This window comes from Musa acuminata, chromosome BXJ3-11 (genome assembly GCF_036884655.1).
Source record: "Musa acuminata AAA Group cultivar baxijiao chromosome BXJ3-11, Cavendish_Baxijiao_AAA, whole genome shotgun sequence".
NCBI classification, from domain to species: domain Eukaryota; kingdom Viridiplantae; phylum Streptophyta; class Magnoliopsida; order Zingiberales; family Musaceae; genus Musa; species Musa acuminata.
This window is the reverse complement of record NC_088359.1, coordinates 32,231,595-32,245,356: the sequence shown is the minus strand read 5'-3', so window position 1 is coordinate 32,245,356 and position 13,762 is coordinate 32,231,595. Positions and strand designations below refer to the sequence as shown.

The 13,762-nt window shown below is 36.8% G+C and overlaps 2 protein-coding genes across 4 annotated transcripts; both read left to right on the top strand.

The window, feature by feature from the left end:
- Positions 1-255: 255 nt before the first annotated feature.
- LOC135652243 (ADP-ribosylation factor GTPase-activating protein AGD5-like) lies at positions 256-9,254 on the top strand. 3 transcript variants are annotated; one of them, XM_065173059.1, is made up of 11 exons: positions 256-509; positions 2,268-2,326; positions 3,501-3,591; positions 4,873-4,927; positions 5,073-5,163; positions 5,241-5,445; positions 6,333-6,537; positions 6,780-6,946; positions 7,237-7,506; positions 7,600-7,658; positions 8,899-9,254. In XM_065173059.1, the coding sequence occupies exons 1-11, from the start codon at positions 459-461 to the stop codon at positions 9,056-9,058; spliced, it is 1,413 nt and encodes a 470-aa protein (XP_065029131.1). In that variant the 5' UTR covers positions 256-458; the 3' UTR covers positions 9,059-9,254. The 3 variants fall into 3 exon arrangements, with proteins under 3 accessions (XP_065029131.1, XP_065029130.1, XP_065029132.1); XM_065173058.1 differs by having other exon boundaries at positions 7,597-7,658; XM_065173060.1 differs by lacking the exons at positions 256-509; positions 2,268-2,326; positions 3,501-3,591 and having other exon boundaries at positions 4,237-4,927; positions 7,597-7,658.
- Positions 9,255-10,520: 1,266 nt separating this feature from the next.
- LOC135652242 (sugar transport protein MST3-like) lies at positions 10,521-12,366 on the top strand. Its single transcript, XM_065173057.1, has 4 exons — positions 10,521-10,653; positions 10,741-11,063; positions 11,169-11,798; positions 11,885-12,366. Exons 1-4 carry the CDS (start codon positions 10,521-10,523, stop codon positions 12,356-12,358), a joined length of 1,560 nt encoding a protein of 519 aa, XP_065029129.1. The 3' UTR covers positions 12,359-12,366.
- Positions 12,367-13,762: the final 1,396 nt, after the last annotated feature.

Genomic DNA, 13,762 nt, shown 5'->3' with positions numbered 1-13,762 from the left:
TTATCAAATTGACGAAAAATAATTTCCCCACATTAAAAAAAAAAAAGCAAGCGAAGTCATTCGGTAAAAACATTTTTGGTTTTTCAAGGTAAAATAGAAAAAACCGTTTCCTCAACAGGCGTGGGGCCCGCATTCCTCCCGAGCACTCCCTTGTTTACCCGCTTGTCGATCTGTGATGTAACTGGAATCAGCATTATGGGACCCGCTGTAGAGCCAGAACTTCCATCACCGTTATCCGGGTAGGTGATCGGGTAGTCTGTGTGGGCTTGGATTAGCTTCTCTTCCTCCGGCGTCGGCCAATGGAGTACGTACGTTGCTTCATCCCTCCGATGAAATAGGTATGCTATAAGTAGACAGCATAGACGAGATCCATCCATTGGTTCTTCTTGCTCTGTTTGCCCTCCTTCCTCCTCCTCGGAACCCCGGGAGGTCTCGGGAGGCCACTGGGGAGCGTCAAGATGAACGAAAAGGCGTCCGTCTCCAAAGAACTCAATGAAAAACACGGAAAGGTCCGTCCTTTTCTTCGATTTCCCGAAATCTCTTGATCTTTTGAACGTTACTCTTCGGCATTTCGACTGAAGATTTGATATTTTCCGGTTCGCGTTTGTTCTTCGGTGAATCGGCAGACGAGGAACGTGGAAATTAGATGACGACTCCACGTTTTCGGTCTTTCGTGATCGTTGTTTTTGTTGGAATGCGATTCGGATTGTTGGTTTGATTTGGATTCGCCTTTTTTTGGCGAATTTGATTCGTTTGGTTGGGCATTTAACGCTAGTGGGAGATATTTCAATCGCCCGCAAGAAACCATTGCGAATGGTGTGAATTTTCATCAATGGTGCTGGGATCGAGGGTTCGGTTGTAGCTCGTTGTGGTAGTATTTGCGTCTCGATTGGAAACGGGGATCAGTAGATGAAACACTTGCAATTTTCCATCTCTTTAACCAGTGTCACCTTAGAGGCCTTGTCGACATTCATTAACATTAGAAACTAAAGATTGTAGGCTGACTAGAATAAAGTATATGAAGTTCAATCTTATCGATATGAAGAGAAGTAGATCTTTCTACACGTAAAAGTTTAAATATCTTGGATCTAAGATTCTCCAAATTGGAGAGATCAGTAAAGACATTATACATAAAATGAAACAAGAATAGTTAGATGGAAAGGAAAATCGAATGTATCATGTGCTCACATACATCTTAAATTAAATATATTGTAAGACAGTTGTAAGACTATTAATACTTTATGAATAGAAGTGGTCATTTAAAGAAAATATACACAAAATGTTAGTGTGGTTGAGATGGATGTATGACATTGTAGCAAAGAGAGAATAAATAGATATTTGTATTTGTCAAAAGATGTGAGTGTGGCTGTGATGAATGATGAAACGGATAAAAATCATGTAAAATTATATGGACATGTTTGAGAGAAGCTTACAATTTGTGTTTCAATGATGATTAGTAATGTAACTGAAGCTAGAGGAAGACCTAAGAAAAGTTTATTAGAAATAAAAAAAATATTTAGTTGCTAATGATTTAACTAAGGATTTTCTCCCTCCACAGAGTTCAATAGTGGAAAAGGTCCATGTAGCTGTCCTCAAATAGTTAGCACATGTTGTAAGGTTCTTGATACAAAAAAATTAGCGTAAGATCTACGGCCTAATTTCTTCTATGTTTACAAGCAAGATGACTAATTTAACTTAATATGTATAAAACACATAGAAACCAACGTTTCAAGCAAGTTATGCATGGGTAGCAATACAATCAAAATATTTGTTGACCTCATATGCTTGCTCTCTTTCATCCAGAACAAGCACCTTTTCTTTTATTACTCTGTATCTGTCTTTCCCTCCTCCCCTGTCCTCGAGCTTCCTCGTCCCTTTACATATTTTCTTTACTAAGTTGAATATGCTATTTCATCCTACCTGACGATATGATTTGGTATCTGAATCTATCATTTCACAATTCAAATTTTGATTTCTGTTATATTAAATTTGTCTTGTTTTTAGATGTTATTGGATTTCATTTTCTCATCCTATCTACTTACTTCATATGCAGTGAATTCTCGACCTTTTGAGTTATCCGATTTGAGATTTTATTTGCCTATTGTAGTATTTTTTTACCTATTGGTTACTTGCTTCACCTCAAGTAAGTTTAGCTCACTTTCCAACTTAGTTGAGCTTGTGATTTCTATATAGAGATTTTTGAGGTTAAATTCTTATTAAATTTGTTTCTATATGTGTCACATTTGTTCTGATAAACTTACTTGCAGGTATTGGAGGGGCTTCTCAAATTGCCAGAGAATAGGGAATGTGCTGATTGCAAGTCCAAGTGAGCATTCAAGCTGAGACTGCTTTTTTTAGCTTGATTGAATTCCATCAATTTAGTGCAACATTGCTTTTTGTGCAACCATCTGAGAAGCCTTAAAGATGTTATATTACCAAAACTATAAGAAAAACTGAAAGATTTTGTGGAGCTTTTGGGTTATCTTTCTTTACTGTATTATGTTCTTTTGATAATTTTGTTTTGGTTTGTGATTAATTAATTTATTACTATAAAATGAAGTGAACGTATCATTTCCTTGGGTCTCACCAATTGAAAAATTCATGTCTGTTGCTGAAAGTCCAAGTTGGCAACTCTTGCTTTGACGGGTGAACTACCATTGCATATATGTTACAATGGCAACATTATGTACAAATATTCAAAATCTTGGAAGTTGAAAGGATAATTTCTTTTCGTGCTCTTGCATCTTTAGTGCTAAAATTATTTGATTGGTCATTGGCTTAGTAAATTGTCTCTTTTAGATAGTGTATTGCATTCTAAAACGTTTTGAATATACCTGAATAATGCCAAAATTAGTTAAAATTTTGAACTAATTGTTTTAAGTGAATATAAAATTCTGAACTTGAAATTTTATATTGCACCTGCATGCCTTCCCGGAGATGTCCTCACCAAACAGTAATTTTCTTTTGAGATGTAACTAAAAGAAAATTCATTTGAAATCATAACTTACTTTGCTTCTGTAGTTTATTAGTTAATTAGAAAATCTGAATCATGAATTTGAATCTAAGGCATGCATCACTGGATTTTCTTCTATCTAATTTTGGGATACATTATTGCCTTATAAATGTGCTTATGAGCTATTGAGGATAAAGAATGCCCTTATTAATTTTAGCTTAAAACAGATCATCCTGCAATGGGTATAAAGAATTTATACTTTGATTTTTTTTATTTTTAAAATTTGCTACTGGCCAGTTGTAAAAGGATAATTCTAGAATATGTTGCTTTATTTTGAGGTCCCAAATCCTCTGTTTATAAACCAAAGGCAACATGCAGATCCCCTGATAGGCTGGACTGGATAAACATTACCAGATGGGGGCAACATTCAGTAATAGGATTTCTTGTGTTAGAGCCTACTTTATTGTTCGGGTCCAGAATAAATTTAAATTTTGGTTTTGTTATTGTTCAATCTTCCTTCAAATCTAATGTTTAACCCTTTTTGCAGAGGTCCACGATGGGCAAGTGTTAATCTGGGAATTTTTATATGTCTGCAATGTTCTGGAATCCATAGAAGCTTGGGGGTACATATATCAAAGGTCAGTTTTTTTTTCTATGGGACACTACACTTTTTTATTCATTGTTCACATTGACATATACTTGTTCAGAGTCAGTAAAAATTCAAGAAAGAGGTTTTCTTCAGAAATATAACCTGCAAAACTTGCTATAGTGATGTCATGGCTGTCAATATATATATATATATATATATATATATATATATATATATATATATATATATATATATATATAAAGTTATTCTGAATTACATTTTCTTCCTTTTGTTTGTTGTAATCAAGTCATTCTGAAAATAAATCATTTAATGTGCATGCATATTTAAAAATTAATATTTACTCACTAAAATTTGTCATAGTTGTAGCATGTAATCTGTTGACTATTACAACAACTGCTTTGACAAATAAAGATGTTTCAAATTTCTGCCACTTGCATCACAGCCTAGCATAAGATATTATATGAGAAGAGTTTTAATTCAGTAAGTAATTATTATCTTTGTAATTGGTCTATCACGTAGACGATCCTAAATAGTTAGGACTTACGACTTTGTTATTGTTGTTATAGCTGACATCATGAAAGTACCAGACTTAGTGAATCGGATAAACTAACAATTTCTTCGGATTTTCAGCTACAGTTGGTCAACTAGTTGACATTATTTAGAAGTTTTTATCTCTGTGGTCGAGAGTACAAGCCTTTGATTGCTTTTCATTGTTATTGATGGTTTTATAATACTTTTAGATGCCAATGCGATAAAACTTCATGGTCATAGACTTATAGTGAGGTCCAATTTCTTTCATGTCTGGATGCTTCTTCATTGTTTTCTTTTTAGTTCATGTATTCAATTTACTCTTCATCCCTCTCTCTCTCTCACTCCCTCTCCCTCTCTATGTCTCTTTTTGAGCGGACATTCTTCGTCCCTTTCTTGCTATGTGTGCCTGTTTGATGTTAACAAAACTAAAGTGTAGTGGTACTTTGGGAATATATTCTGCAGGAAGACTTTTGCTTGTAGTCTAGGCCACTGGGGTGAATATAGTGGACATAGTGTTTTATATTAAGCTGACCTGTCTGTCCAATTTGATCTGATTGTTGAGTATAAATTGACAAGTTTTTGAATATCATTCGTGGATAGATATTCCAAATCTTTTACATTGAACACAAGCAAGTTTTAATGCGTTACACCGATATTATAACTACTGTGGTAACTTTGCTTATTTTATTTTATCAGTAAAAACATGTTTGAGAATGTGAAGATGCAGAGTTTGTGCTTAATTTAACTCTATGTTATTAGTAGCTTACTTCTAATACAGGTAAGGTCAGCAACATTGGACACTTGGCTACCAGAGCAGGTTGCTTTTATTCAAAGTGAGTGTCTTGGCCTCTTTTTTACATTCATTTATATTTTTGCTGTCATCATATCTGCCAAAGATTGTGAAAAATGAGCCATCTGACTCTTTTGTATGAAACTGATCCAAGTTTTTTTATTCTTCGTTGGGTTCTGGATGTAAAGCAATGGGAAATGAGAAAGCAAATAGCTACTGGGAAGCCAAACTGCCTCCAAACTATGACCGAGTTGAGATTGAGAATTTTATTCGTGCCAAGTATGGAGCTTATCATCTTCCTATTTAATCTTTCATTCACATCTATAAATTGTTAACAAAACTACTCTGCCTTCCAGATACAAAGAAAAAAGGTGGGCATCTCAGGATAACAGATTTAAATCACCTTCAAAGGCCCAAGAAGAAATGGATCCTGAAAATAAGCAAAAATCCAGTGATACAGGGAGAGAGAATATTAACTTTGTGAAATCTTTGGACAAGAAGGATAATACACCGCAGAGTACAAGGAAAGATAATCGTGTGATTCCTAAAGTACCCATCCGGGTAACTTCATCCTTTGTTTTAATAGGGTCTAAATCTGATTATTGTTGTAAATTTTTAATGTCAAGCTTTATATTCATTGTTTGGAATGCTGAAGGTTGTCTGAAACATTGACAGTGTTGTTTTCTCATGTCAATATTTATATTCATTATTTGGAATGTTGAAGATTGTCTGAGCTCTGAAACATTGAGAAAGTTCTGAATGACTGCTACATTGTTTTTGAATTGGCTGTGCTTTGTAGATTAATCCTGAGAAACCATATGAGCATAACCAGGCCTTTTTTTTGTTCCTTCTTTCTTAAGTGAAGATATTAGTGTTATCTAACAAAATATTAGTGTGTTATAAAGTATAAACAGTAGTAAACATTGGCTTTTATGTGGTCATCAATTTTAACCTAGTAATTGTTCATGCTGGTGTCCATAATATAATGAGAATGATTTTCTTATTGAAGTTCTCAGTTCTTGAAATGGATAGTGTAACTAATTTATGGATGGATTCTGAAGATCTTTTGTCAGGTCTTGCCTTTGGTTATCATGAAAAAGATATTTCTTTACAACCAACGATTGGTATTGTTGGATGATGAACTTTGCAATCTTACCTTATTTCATTTTAAACTTGAATCTTCAGTGAAATTTTTGTTAGACAAAAATTGTTAGACATGGTGGTATATACCTCTACACTATACCTGTGTAAACCAAATTTGATCCAGATGCAAGAAACAAATTGGTGGTGCTTTTGATTCTGTTCTGTTCACTGATCATTTCCGCTACAATCATTAATTTGCTGTACTTTGGTTCCTTTTTTCCCCTTTCAGAATTAGTTCTATAATAAATTAACAAAATTTCTTATGTTCACATTACTTAAACAGCCTTGGATTAATAAATTGACAGGTACCCTCTGAGTCAAAGTTGGAAACAGGGAGAACACAAGTGGTATCTCCAGAGGTAGCTCCTGCTAGAGTTACTGCCACAACAACCACTCCATCAAAAGTTGAATGCACCGGTGATCTCTTGAACATGCTTTCTGTGGATGGTCCATGCGAAAATGGGCCAGAATCATCTTCATTTGATACTAATGCATGGGTAAAATTTGAGTGTAAGTTATATCGATCTGTAGTTATCAGAAATGTAAAATAAACCCATGACTTGTAGTTTCTCCATTCATTCGTAATTATTCTATTTAATTAAGTTCTCTTTATTAGATGCTATTTTAAAGAATTAATTGTTTTTTGTGCTTTTCCTGTACTTGTGTTATCTACTCCAATCTTGCATTTTTAGCTAAAACACATTTGCTGATCATAAATTTGGTGATCTCACTTCATTGTTCTCTATCTGCAGCTGAAGAACTAACCAGTGCCTCACAGAAGAACACCACAGCATCTGTTGATTGCAAGAATGCAATTACAGGAGCTGAGGACCTATTTAAGGATTCATCTCTGTTACAGTCTTCAACTCAAAAGAAACACCAGACAAATAAAAATGGTATCATGTGCCCGTTTGATAAGGTAAACACAGTTTTTTCAAACAAAGCTTCTTTGGTATCATGTCCTTTTTCAGAGTTCCATGTAGTCATTTTCGAGCTTTTCTTTTCTGAACTTTTTATGCTACTGTTTAACTGTTATAGCTCAAATTTGTGATGTGCACTATGTTTCCTTATAATTTTTACTGTATAATTATATATCAACTATATATTGTGTCCTTTGGCAAGAGATTTTAGTCATTTTACCTTCTTCTATCATTGTTATTTGATCTGCAATTTCTTTTGAAAATGGCTTAATTGCTTTAATTGGTTCAGTGTGATGGTTCACAGTCCAGTATGATATCTCCATTTGGGCTTCATCAACAACAGCAGGTGTTCCTTTCCCAGCAGAAAGATTTTCCTATGGCTGCCGACAAATTTGACGATACACCTCCAGTATTTACTAGAGGAACTCATCAACGAAGTGTTAGTGATTCAATCACAATGCAAGGATACACTGCAGCACAAAGTTGGGCAAACTTTAGTCATCAGGTTCCAGGGAACGTGCCACTAGCTGCGCAGCTGTATTCCAATAACTCAAGAGAGGTGCTGAAACTTTAGCAAACTTAAGTGGGCCGGTATTTTGTCCTAAGATGCGAAAAATCTGACTGACTCGTTTACTTGTGTTTTCAATAGCAGATGGGAAGTGTCACTTGTCCCCACCCATCTGGGAGCTATGGCCCTGTCACTGCATCTGGGTACGCAATTCTTCCAGCAAATTTTAAATCTACGTTTGTTATGATGTTGAAATGCAACCCTAAAGGAGGTTCAACACTTCAGTCTTCACATTTTATTATTAATAAGATGTCTTCGTTCCAACTAGCCAGCACCAATTACATGGATCCTGGCACATCAAGTGGATCTGTAAGGACAAGATATTAACAAGTAATGATCTCACATTGAAAAAAGGTACCTAAGGTGGTTTACTATTATATATATTTAAATAAGTAAATCTTTAAGTATGCAAAAAAAAGAGAACACCGGCCACTTTAGTTAAATGGTGTTAGGGAGGACTATCAAAAGTTTGATATGAGAATACAAAACAATAGGATGCTTTGCTTTCTTCTGTGATTGCAATCCTTAGGCCTTAGCTATTGATTAGTTATAAGTAATCTCTTTTCGCCTTGTATGAAATGATAAGAAATGTTGATATGAGGCTTTATACTAGAGATGATCAAGCAATAGTACCGCGATAAATCCTCATTCGTTTTCTCACCACCTTGCCTTGATGCCAGATCTACAATATCTTTGATTTGTTTCTTATTGTCTGCATGCGTGGCTTACTGAACTAAGGCTTTGTGATTCACGTGTTGTACTTGTTTACACTGATATTTACATTTGAATCCCTCGGCACTCTTTTCTTACATGATAATGCATCATTTGATTGTACTCTGATCTGATTAAACGTAATTGATCATGAGGTAAAATTATTTTGTTCTTAAGTTTCCATTTTTTATACCGTGAAGGGATTGTGGTGCCCAACTATTCCCTACTCTCTTTTCTTTCAGTTTTTCTTTTTAATTATTATCAGCATTATCAAGAATGAGTCAGATGGAAATGAGGCTATGTATGAAGACGTTGATAGGGATAGTGAAGCAGTCATTTTGGGAGGGGTTTATATTTTGGTGAGGCTTCTGAGCATCTTGACCGTAAATTCTTAACTGAAATATTAATTTTTGTAAACTGAACTGTTTAATAAAATAACCTTAGATACTGTTATACAAAAGATCGATTGTCTCTCCTTTTTTTGTCTTAATTATCTGTGTGTTCCTCTTTGTGTTATATATAACAAAAAAGATGAACTCTCATCGATACAAAGAGGTTGACTCCGTGATCTTGGTCTCCTGCGTCGTAAAAAAACTTCATTTTGTATACCGTATCATTTTACCTAATGGCGAGCCTTCAATTTGCTGATACCGAAACTTTGATTTTTTGCAGTCTGCATGCTCAGGGGTCCATTGCATCTGTGAATGAGGCAACTGCTGCTGGTGGAGGAGTAAATAAGCCCCATACATCTTTCCGATCTACTGCTAGTACCCATTCACTTGGGGATTTTGATTTCTCATCACTAACTGAAGGCATGTTTTCAAAACATTGAGCAACAGAATGCTGATCTCAGATCGTCTCGGAAGTCTCCTTCCCATATGTTATTCTTTATTTTCTCTGAAAAGAAAAAAGATTGAAATACATGTCCTAACTTCCATTCTCAAACCAGTCTGTTAGTTCTTTGATGCTGTAATGTTATATGTAAAAATGCTAATAATTAATAAAGGTTACAGATTGCTGAGCTTCAATGCAATGATTGCAGTCATGAACTTGTTTGATAGAGTGAAAATGGTTAATTTTGAATGCTTTTATACCTCAAACAATGAATGTGGTGCAACCATTAACATGTTTACAAACTACTGCTGGATAGTCTAAAATGGAGTATTGTAATCAGGATGTAGTAGGAGATGATTATTGTAACCAGGATTATTTTTTTTTATCAGGAAAAATTGTACATAATGATGCCAAGAAAAATTTGTGATTTTTTTTAAAAAAATTCTACATCGGGGAAGAATTATTAACTTAAAGATTTATTTGAGTTAGCAATCAAGCCATCGTCAAATGCTATCGTCTCCGTATAAACATTTGAGTTTGAGCGTGAAATTGGTATTATCTATCATTAAGTAATGTTAACAGATAAAAAAGTCTGAAGAAAATATCCCTTATAAACACGATCAACATCGTTAATCCTAACATGATTTCTCAATAAATTAATCGATGTATACAATCGAGAATGCTATAAAATTCCTTAAAATTTTATACACAAAATGTGTACGATAATCTCTTTTGAGATATCCATCGGAGTAGTCCGCACATTGTTACATATTTAATACATTGTTGCATATTTAATAGGTTTCATGTTCGAATTCACGTGAAAACGACTTGAACCTTATTTATATATAATCAACAAAAAATAATTTGAAAAAACATGTAAAATATAGTACACTCCATTTGATCAAAATTATGTCCGTCTCAAATTACCTTCAACATAGCGGTGTTCAGCCATTGACATGAGAAGAATTTAATCCATCACCAAATATCGATTTTAGTTCAAAACAAAAATCTATCATCTCACATGATTCTAAAGACAAATTGGTATGATGCGAAGTTGTTTTTGTATTAGGAAGAAAAGATACATACGATCTACTTGTTTAGATGATCAATTGTAACTCTTAAGAACTATACAAGTTAAGATTGATTGAGCCTTTCTTTCAATGTTGTTCTCACTGCGAAGTTCCATTTCCTATGCGAAACGTGGTCTTCAAAAGGTCGGACAACAGTTACCTGTACATGATCTGTTTCGGATAACGGAAGATGGAAGTTAGACAGCCAAATCCAACATCATCGGCAGGAATCCCAACTGGATATCATCCGCTGAAGGATAACTGCTCCAGCTTGTTGCCTTCCTCGAGCTCCTTTATAAGCACGTCCTCCTTGTTCGACTCAGAGCATCGAGAAGCCTCCGCCCCTCTTCGCCTTCGTTCTGTCTCAGAAGTTGGAGGAGATCGCATAACATGGCGGTCGGAGTGTTCGTGAGCACGGGCGGTGGCAAGGAGCACCCGGGGAAGATGACGCTCTTCGTCTTCCTGACTTGCCTCGTCGCCTCCTCCGGTGGCCTTATTTTTGGCTACGACATTGGAATTTCTGGTACATTTATCCTCCTGCAGTCGATTCTAAACCCCGCATGCTTACTCTGCTAAAAAACACGACCTTTCTTTTACTGTGTGGTCGAAGGTGGAGTGACGTCCATGGATTCCTTCCTCTCCCGTTTCTTTCCGTCAGTCTACAAGCAGCAGATGGCAGACTCGAGCACCAACCAATACTGCAAGTTCGACAGCCAGTTGCTGACTCTCTTCACGTCCTCTCTGTATTGGGCCGCCCTCCTTTCATCCTTCCTTGCGTCGACGGTGACGAGGATGTTCGGGAGGAAGTGGTCCATGTTCGCGGGAGGGATCACCTTTCTGCTGGGCTCCGCCATCAACGGCGCCGCCATGAACGTCCTGATGCTCATACTCGGCCGCGTCCTCCTCGGCATCGGCATTGGCTTCGCGAATCAGGCAAAACGATCGATTTATTTGCTCCAACAGAATCATCCCTGTCCGAGTAGGGGCGCAAACCGGTTTTCTTGACTGTGCTCTGCTCTGCTGTATGCTTGCGTGCAGGCTGTGCCGCTCTACCTCTCCGAGATGGCACCTGCTCATCTCCGGGGCACGCTTAACATCGGCTTCCAGCTGATGATCACCGTCGGAATCTTCGTCGCCAACCTCATCAACTACGGGACAGCCTCCATCAAAGGTGGCTGGGGATGGCGCGTCAGCCTCGGGCTCGCCGCGGTCCCGGCCCTCGTCATCACCATCGGCTCGCTGGTGCTGCCCGACACTCCCAACTCGCTCATCGAGCGCGGCCACGACGAAGAGGCCAAGGCCATGCTCCGCAAAATCCGTGGCACCGAAGACATCCGAGCCGAGTACGACGACCTCGTGGCGGCCAGCGATGCGGCCAAGAGCGTCCACCACCCTTGGTCCAACATATTGCAGAGGAAGTACAGGCCGCAGCTCACCATGGCCATTCTGATCCCCTGCTTCCAGCAGCTCACCGGCATTAATGTCATCATGTTCTACGCTCCTGTGCTCTTCAAAACCATCGGCTTCGGCAGCGAGGCCTCCCTCGCGTCGGCAGTGATCACCGGCATCGTGATCGTCTTCGGCACCTTCGTCTCGATCGCCACCGTGGACAAGCTTGGACGCCGAAAGCTCTTCTTGCAAGGAGGCGCACAGATGCTCGTATCTCAGGTAGGTATCATTTCTGGATCGATCACTTCACGAATTCTTCGATTGAGCGGATGATTAATGTCGGAATGATTTTTGCGGCGCAAAAGTTGGTGGTGGGAACTCTAATTGCGCTGAAGTTTGGGATCAGCGGTGTGGCCACCGATGTAACAAAGAACTACGCCAGCATCATAGTGCTCTTCATCTGCTTCTACGTTGCAGCCTTTGCATGGTCATGGGGGCCTCTGGGGTGGTTGGTACCAAGTGAGATCTTCCCCCTCGAGATCCGCTCGGCTGGGCAAAGCATCACCGTCTCCGTCAACATGTTCTTCACGTTCTTGATCGCCCAGGTGTTTCTGACCGCACTGTGTCACCTCAAGTTTGGCCTCTTCTACTTCTTCGCCGGGTGGGTGGCGATCATGACTGCCTTCATCGCCTTCTTTTTGCCCGAGACCAAGAGCGTACCCATCGAAGAGATAACTCTGGTCTGGAAGAAGCATTGGTTCTGGAGCAAGTTCATCTCCGACGAGGACGTTCATGTCGGGAACTCCGAAGCGGTCGACGACAGAATTGAAGATGCGTGAACGAACGAAATAGAACACGACGGAAAGTTGAGGTCGGCTTGGAGATTGATGGCAATGTAAAATCAGATGCAATATATGTGGTTTAATTGATTTTATTTTTTTTGAAATGTAACATTTAAATTTTGAAGTCACAATCAAACGAGTCATGCATATATTGCACACAAAATCATTCTAAAGTATCATGAAATTTTGTTTCATCGATTCCTTTGATATTCTTGCCGAAGTCTTCTCGGATGTCATATAATCATGCATCATTTTATTCCTAATTAGTTTATCGACTTCGCTATTAGGATATCAAACTCGATCCATCGACTCCGCTATTAGGATATCTAACTCGATTGATCGATCTATCTACGTGTGACTCTTTTAACCCTTGTGTAAATCAATCGAGTAATAATACTATTATAATATATTCAAACACATTTATGTGATAAAAGTATGTACCATAATCGTTAAAGAGATATTACTCCATAAGAGCGTGATCGATGTTACTCCACAAAACGCTTAATAATTAGTTTAATTCCTCTTAAATCTTACTTATTAATCATATTATTGATAGAATATTATGATCATGATAAGATTAGAATAACTAAATAGTGTAAATCTATGCTCACTTCAATGAGATTATACAATCTTCTTCATCGCATCTCATTTTATCATGGTATCATAGCAGGATATGAAAGATGTTTTAAAAGATAGTCTATGACTTTTATTATTAAAACAAGTATCATAATGAGTTACACTGCTATTATAATATATTCAAGCATATTTATGTGACAAAAATATGCACGATAATCGTTAAAGAGATGTTACTCCGTAAGAGTGTGATCGATGTTATTCCACACGACCCTCTATAAGTAGTTTAAATCCTCTTAAATTTTATTAATCTTATTATAAGTCTTAGTTTTTATAAAATAATTTATATAAGACTTTTGGTGACTTGTATGGATATTAGGAAGGTTTTGACATAAAGTATGACAAAAATCTTTTTTTTTCTCATACAGTCTTTAAGTTTATATTTATTTATTTTAAAGAGAGTTATAATATTTGTATTCACTCAATATGGAAGAATGACAATAGAAAAGGATAAGCTATAGTGAATATAATTTATAATACTTCCAGCTGCAAGACTAGACAAAAATATTGTAACTCTTTTTCTCAAAAATAATATGACTAAAATATTGTAAACTAGTTTAGATATATGTGTTTTAGTAGATGAATTTTTTTTGTAACATAGGGAAAGAAAATTGATTGGAATGGGTATATGGCTTAGAGAAGGAAAGAGTAACCAATATATCTGTTTTGTATTATTTTATCATTAAAATAAATGAAATCAAAATATTTTTTAAATATATCAAACGTTTCTTTAATAAACAAAACATGAGGGTATTTTAATCTTTTTAT

Coding starts and splice junctions, on each gene's coding strand:
- LOC135652243 (XM_065173058.1), top strand. CDS start 459: ATGAACGAAAAGGCGTCCGTCTCCAAAGAACTCAATGAAAAACACGGA. Junction 6,947..7,236: donor TCATGTGCCCGTTTGATAAG/GTAAACACAGTT, acceptor TAATTGGTTCAG/TGTGATGGTTCACAGTCCAG. Junction 7,507..7,596: donor ATTCCAATAACTCAAGAGAG/GTGCTGAAACTT, acceptor TGTTTTCAATAG/CAGATGGGAAGTGTCACTTG.
- LOC135652242 (XM_065173057.1), top strand. CDS start 10,521: ATGGCGGTCGGAGTGTTCGTGAGCACGGGCGGTGGCAAGGAGCACCCG. Junction 10,654..10,740: donor CTACGACATTGGAATTTCTG/GTACATTTATCC, acceptor GTGTGGTCGAAG/GTGGAGTGACGTCCATGGAT. Junction 11,799..11,884: donor CACAGATGCTCGTATCTCAG/GTAGGTATCATT, acceptor GCGGCGCAAAAG/TTGGTGGTGGGAACTCTAAT.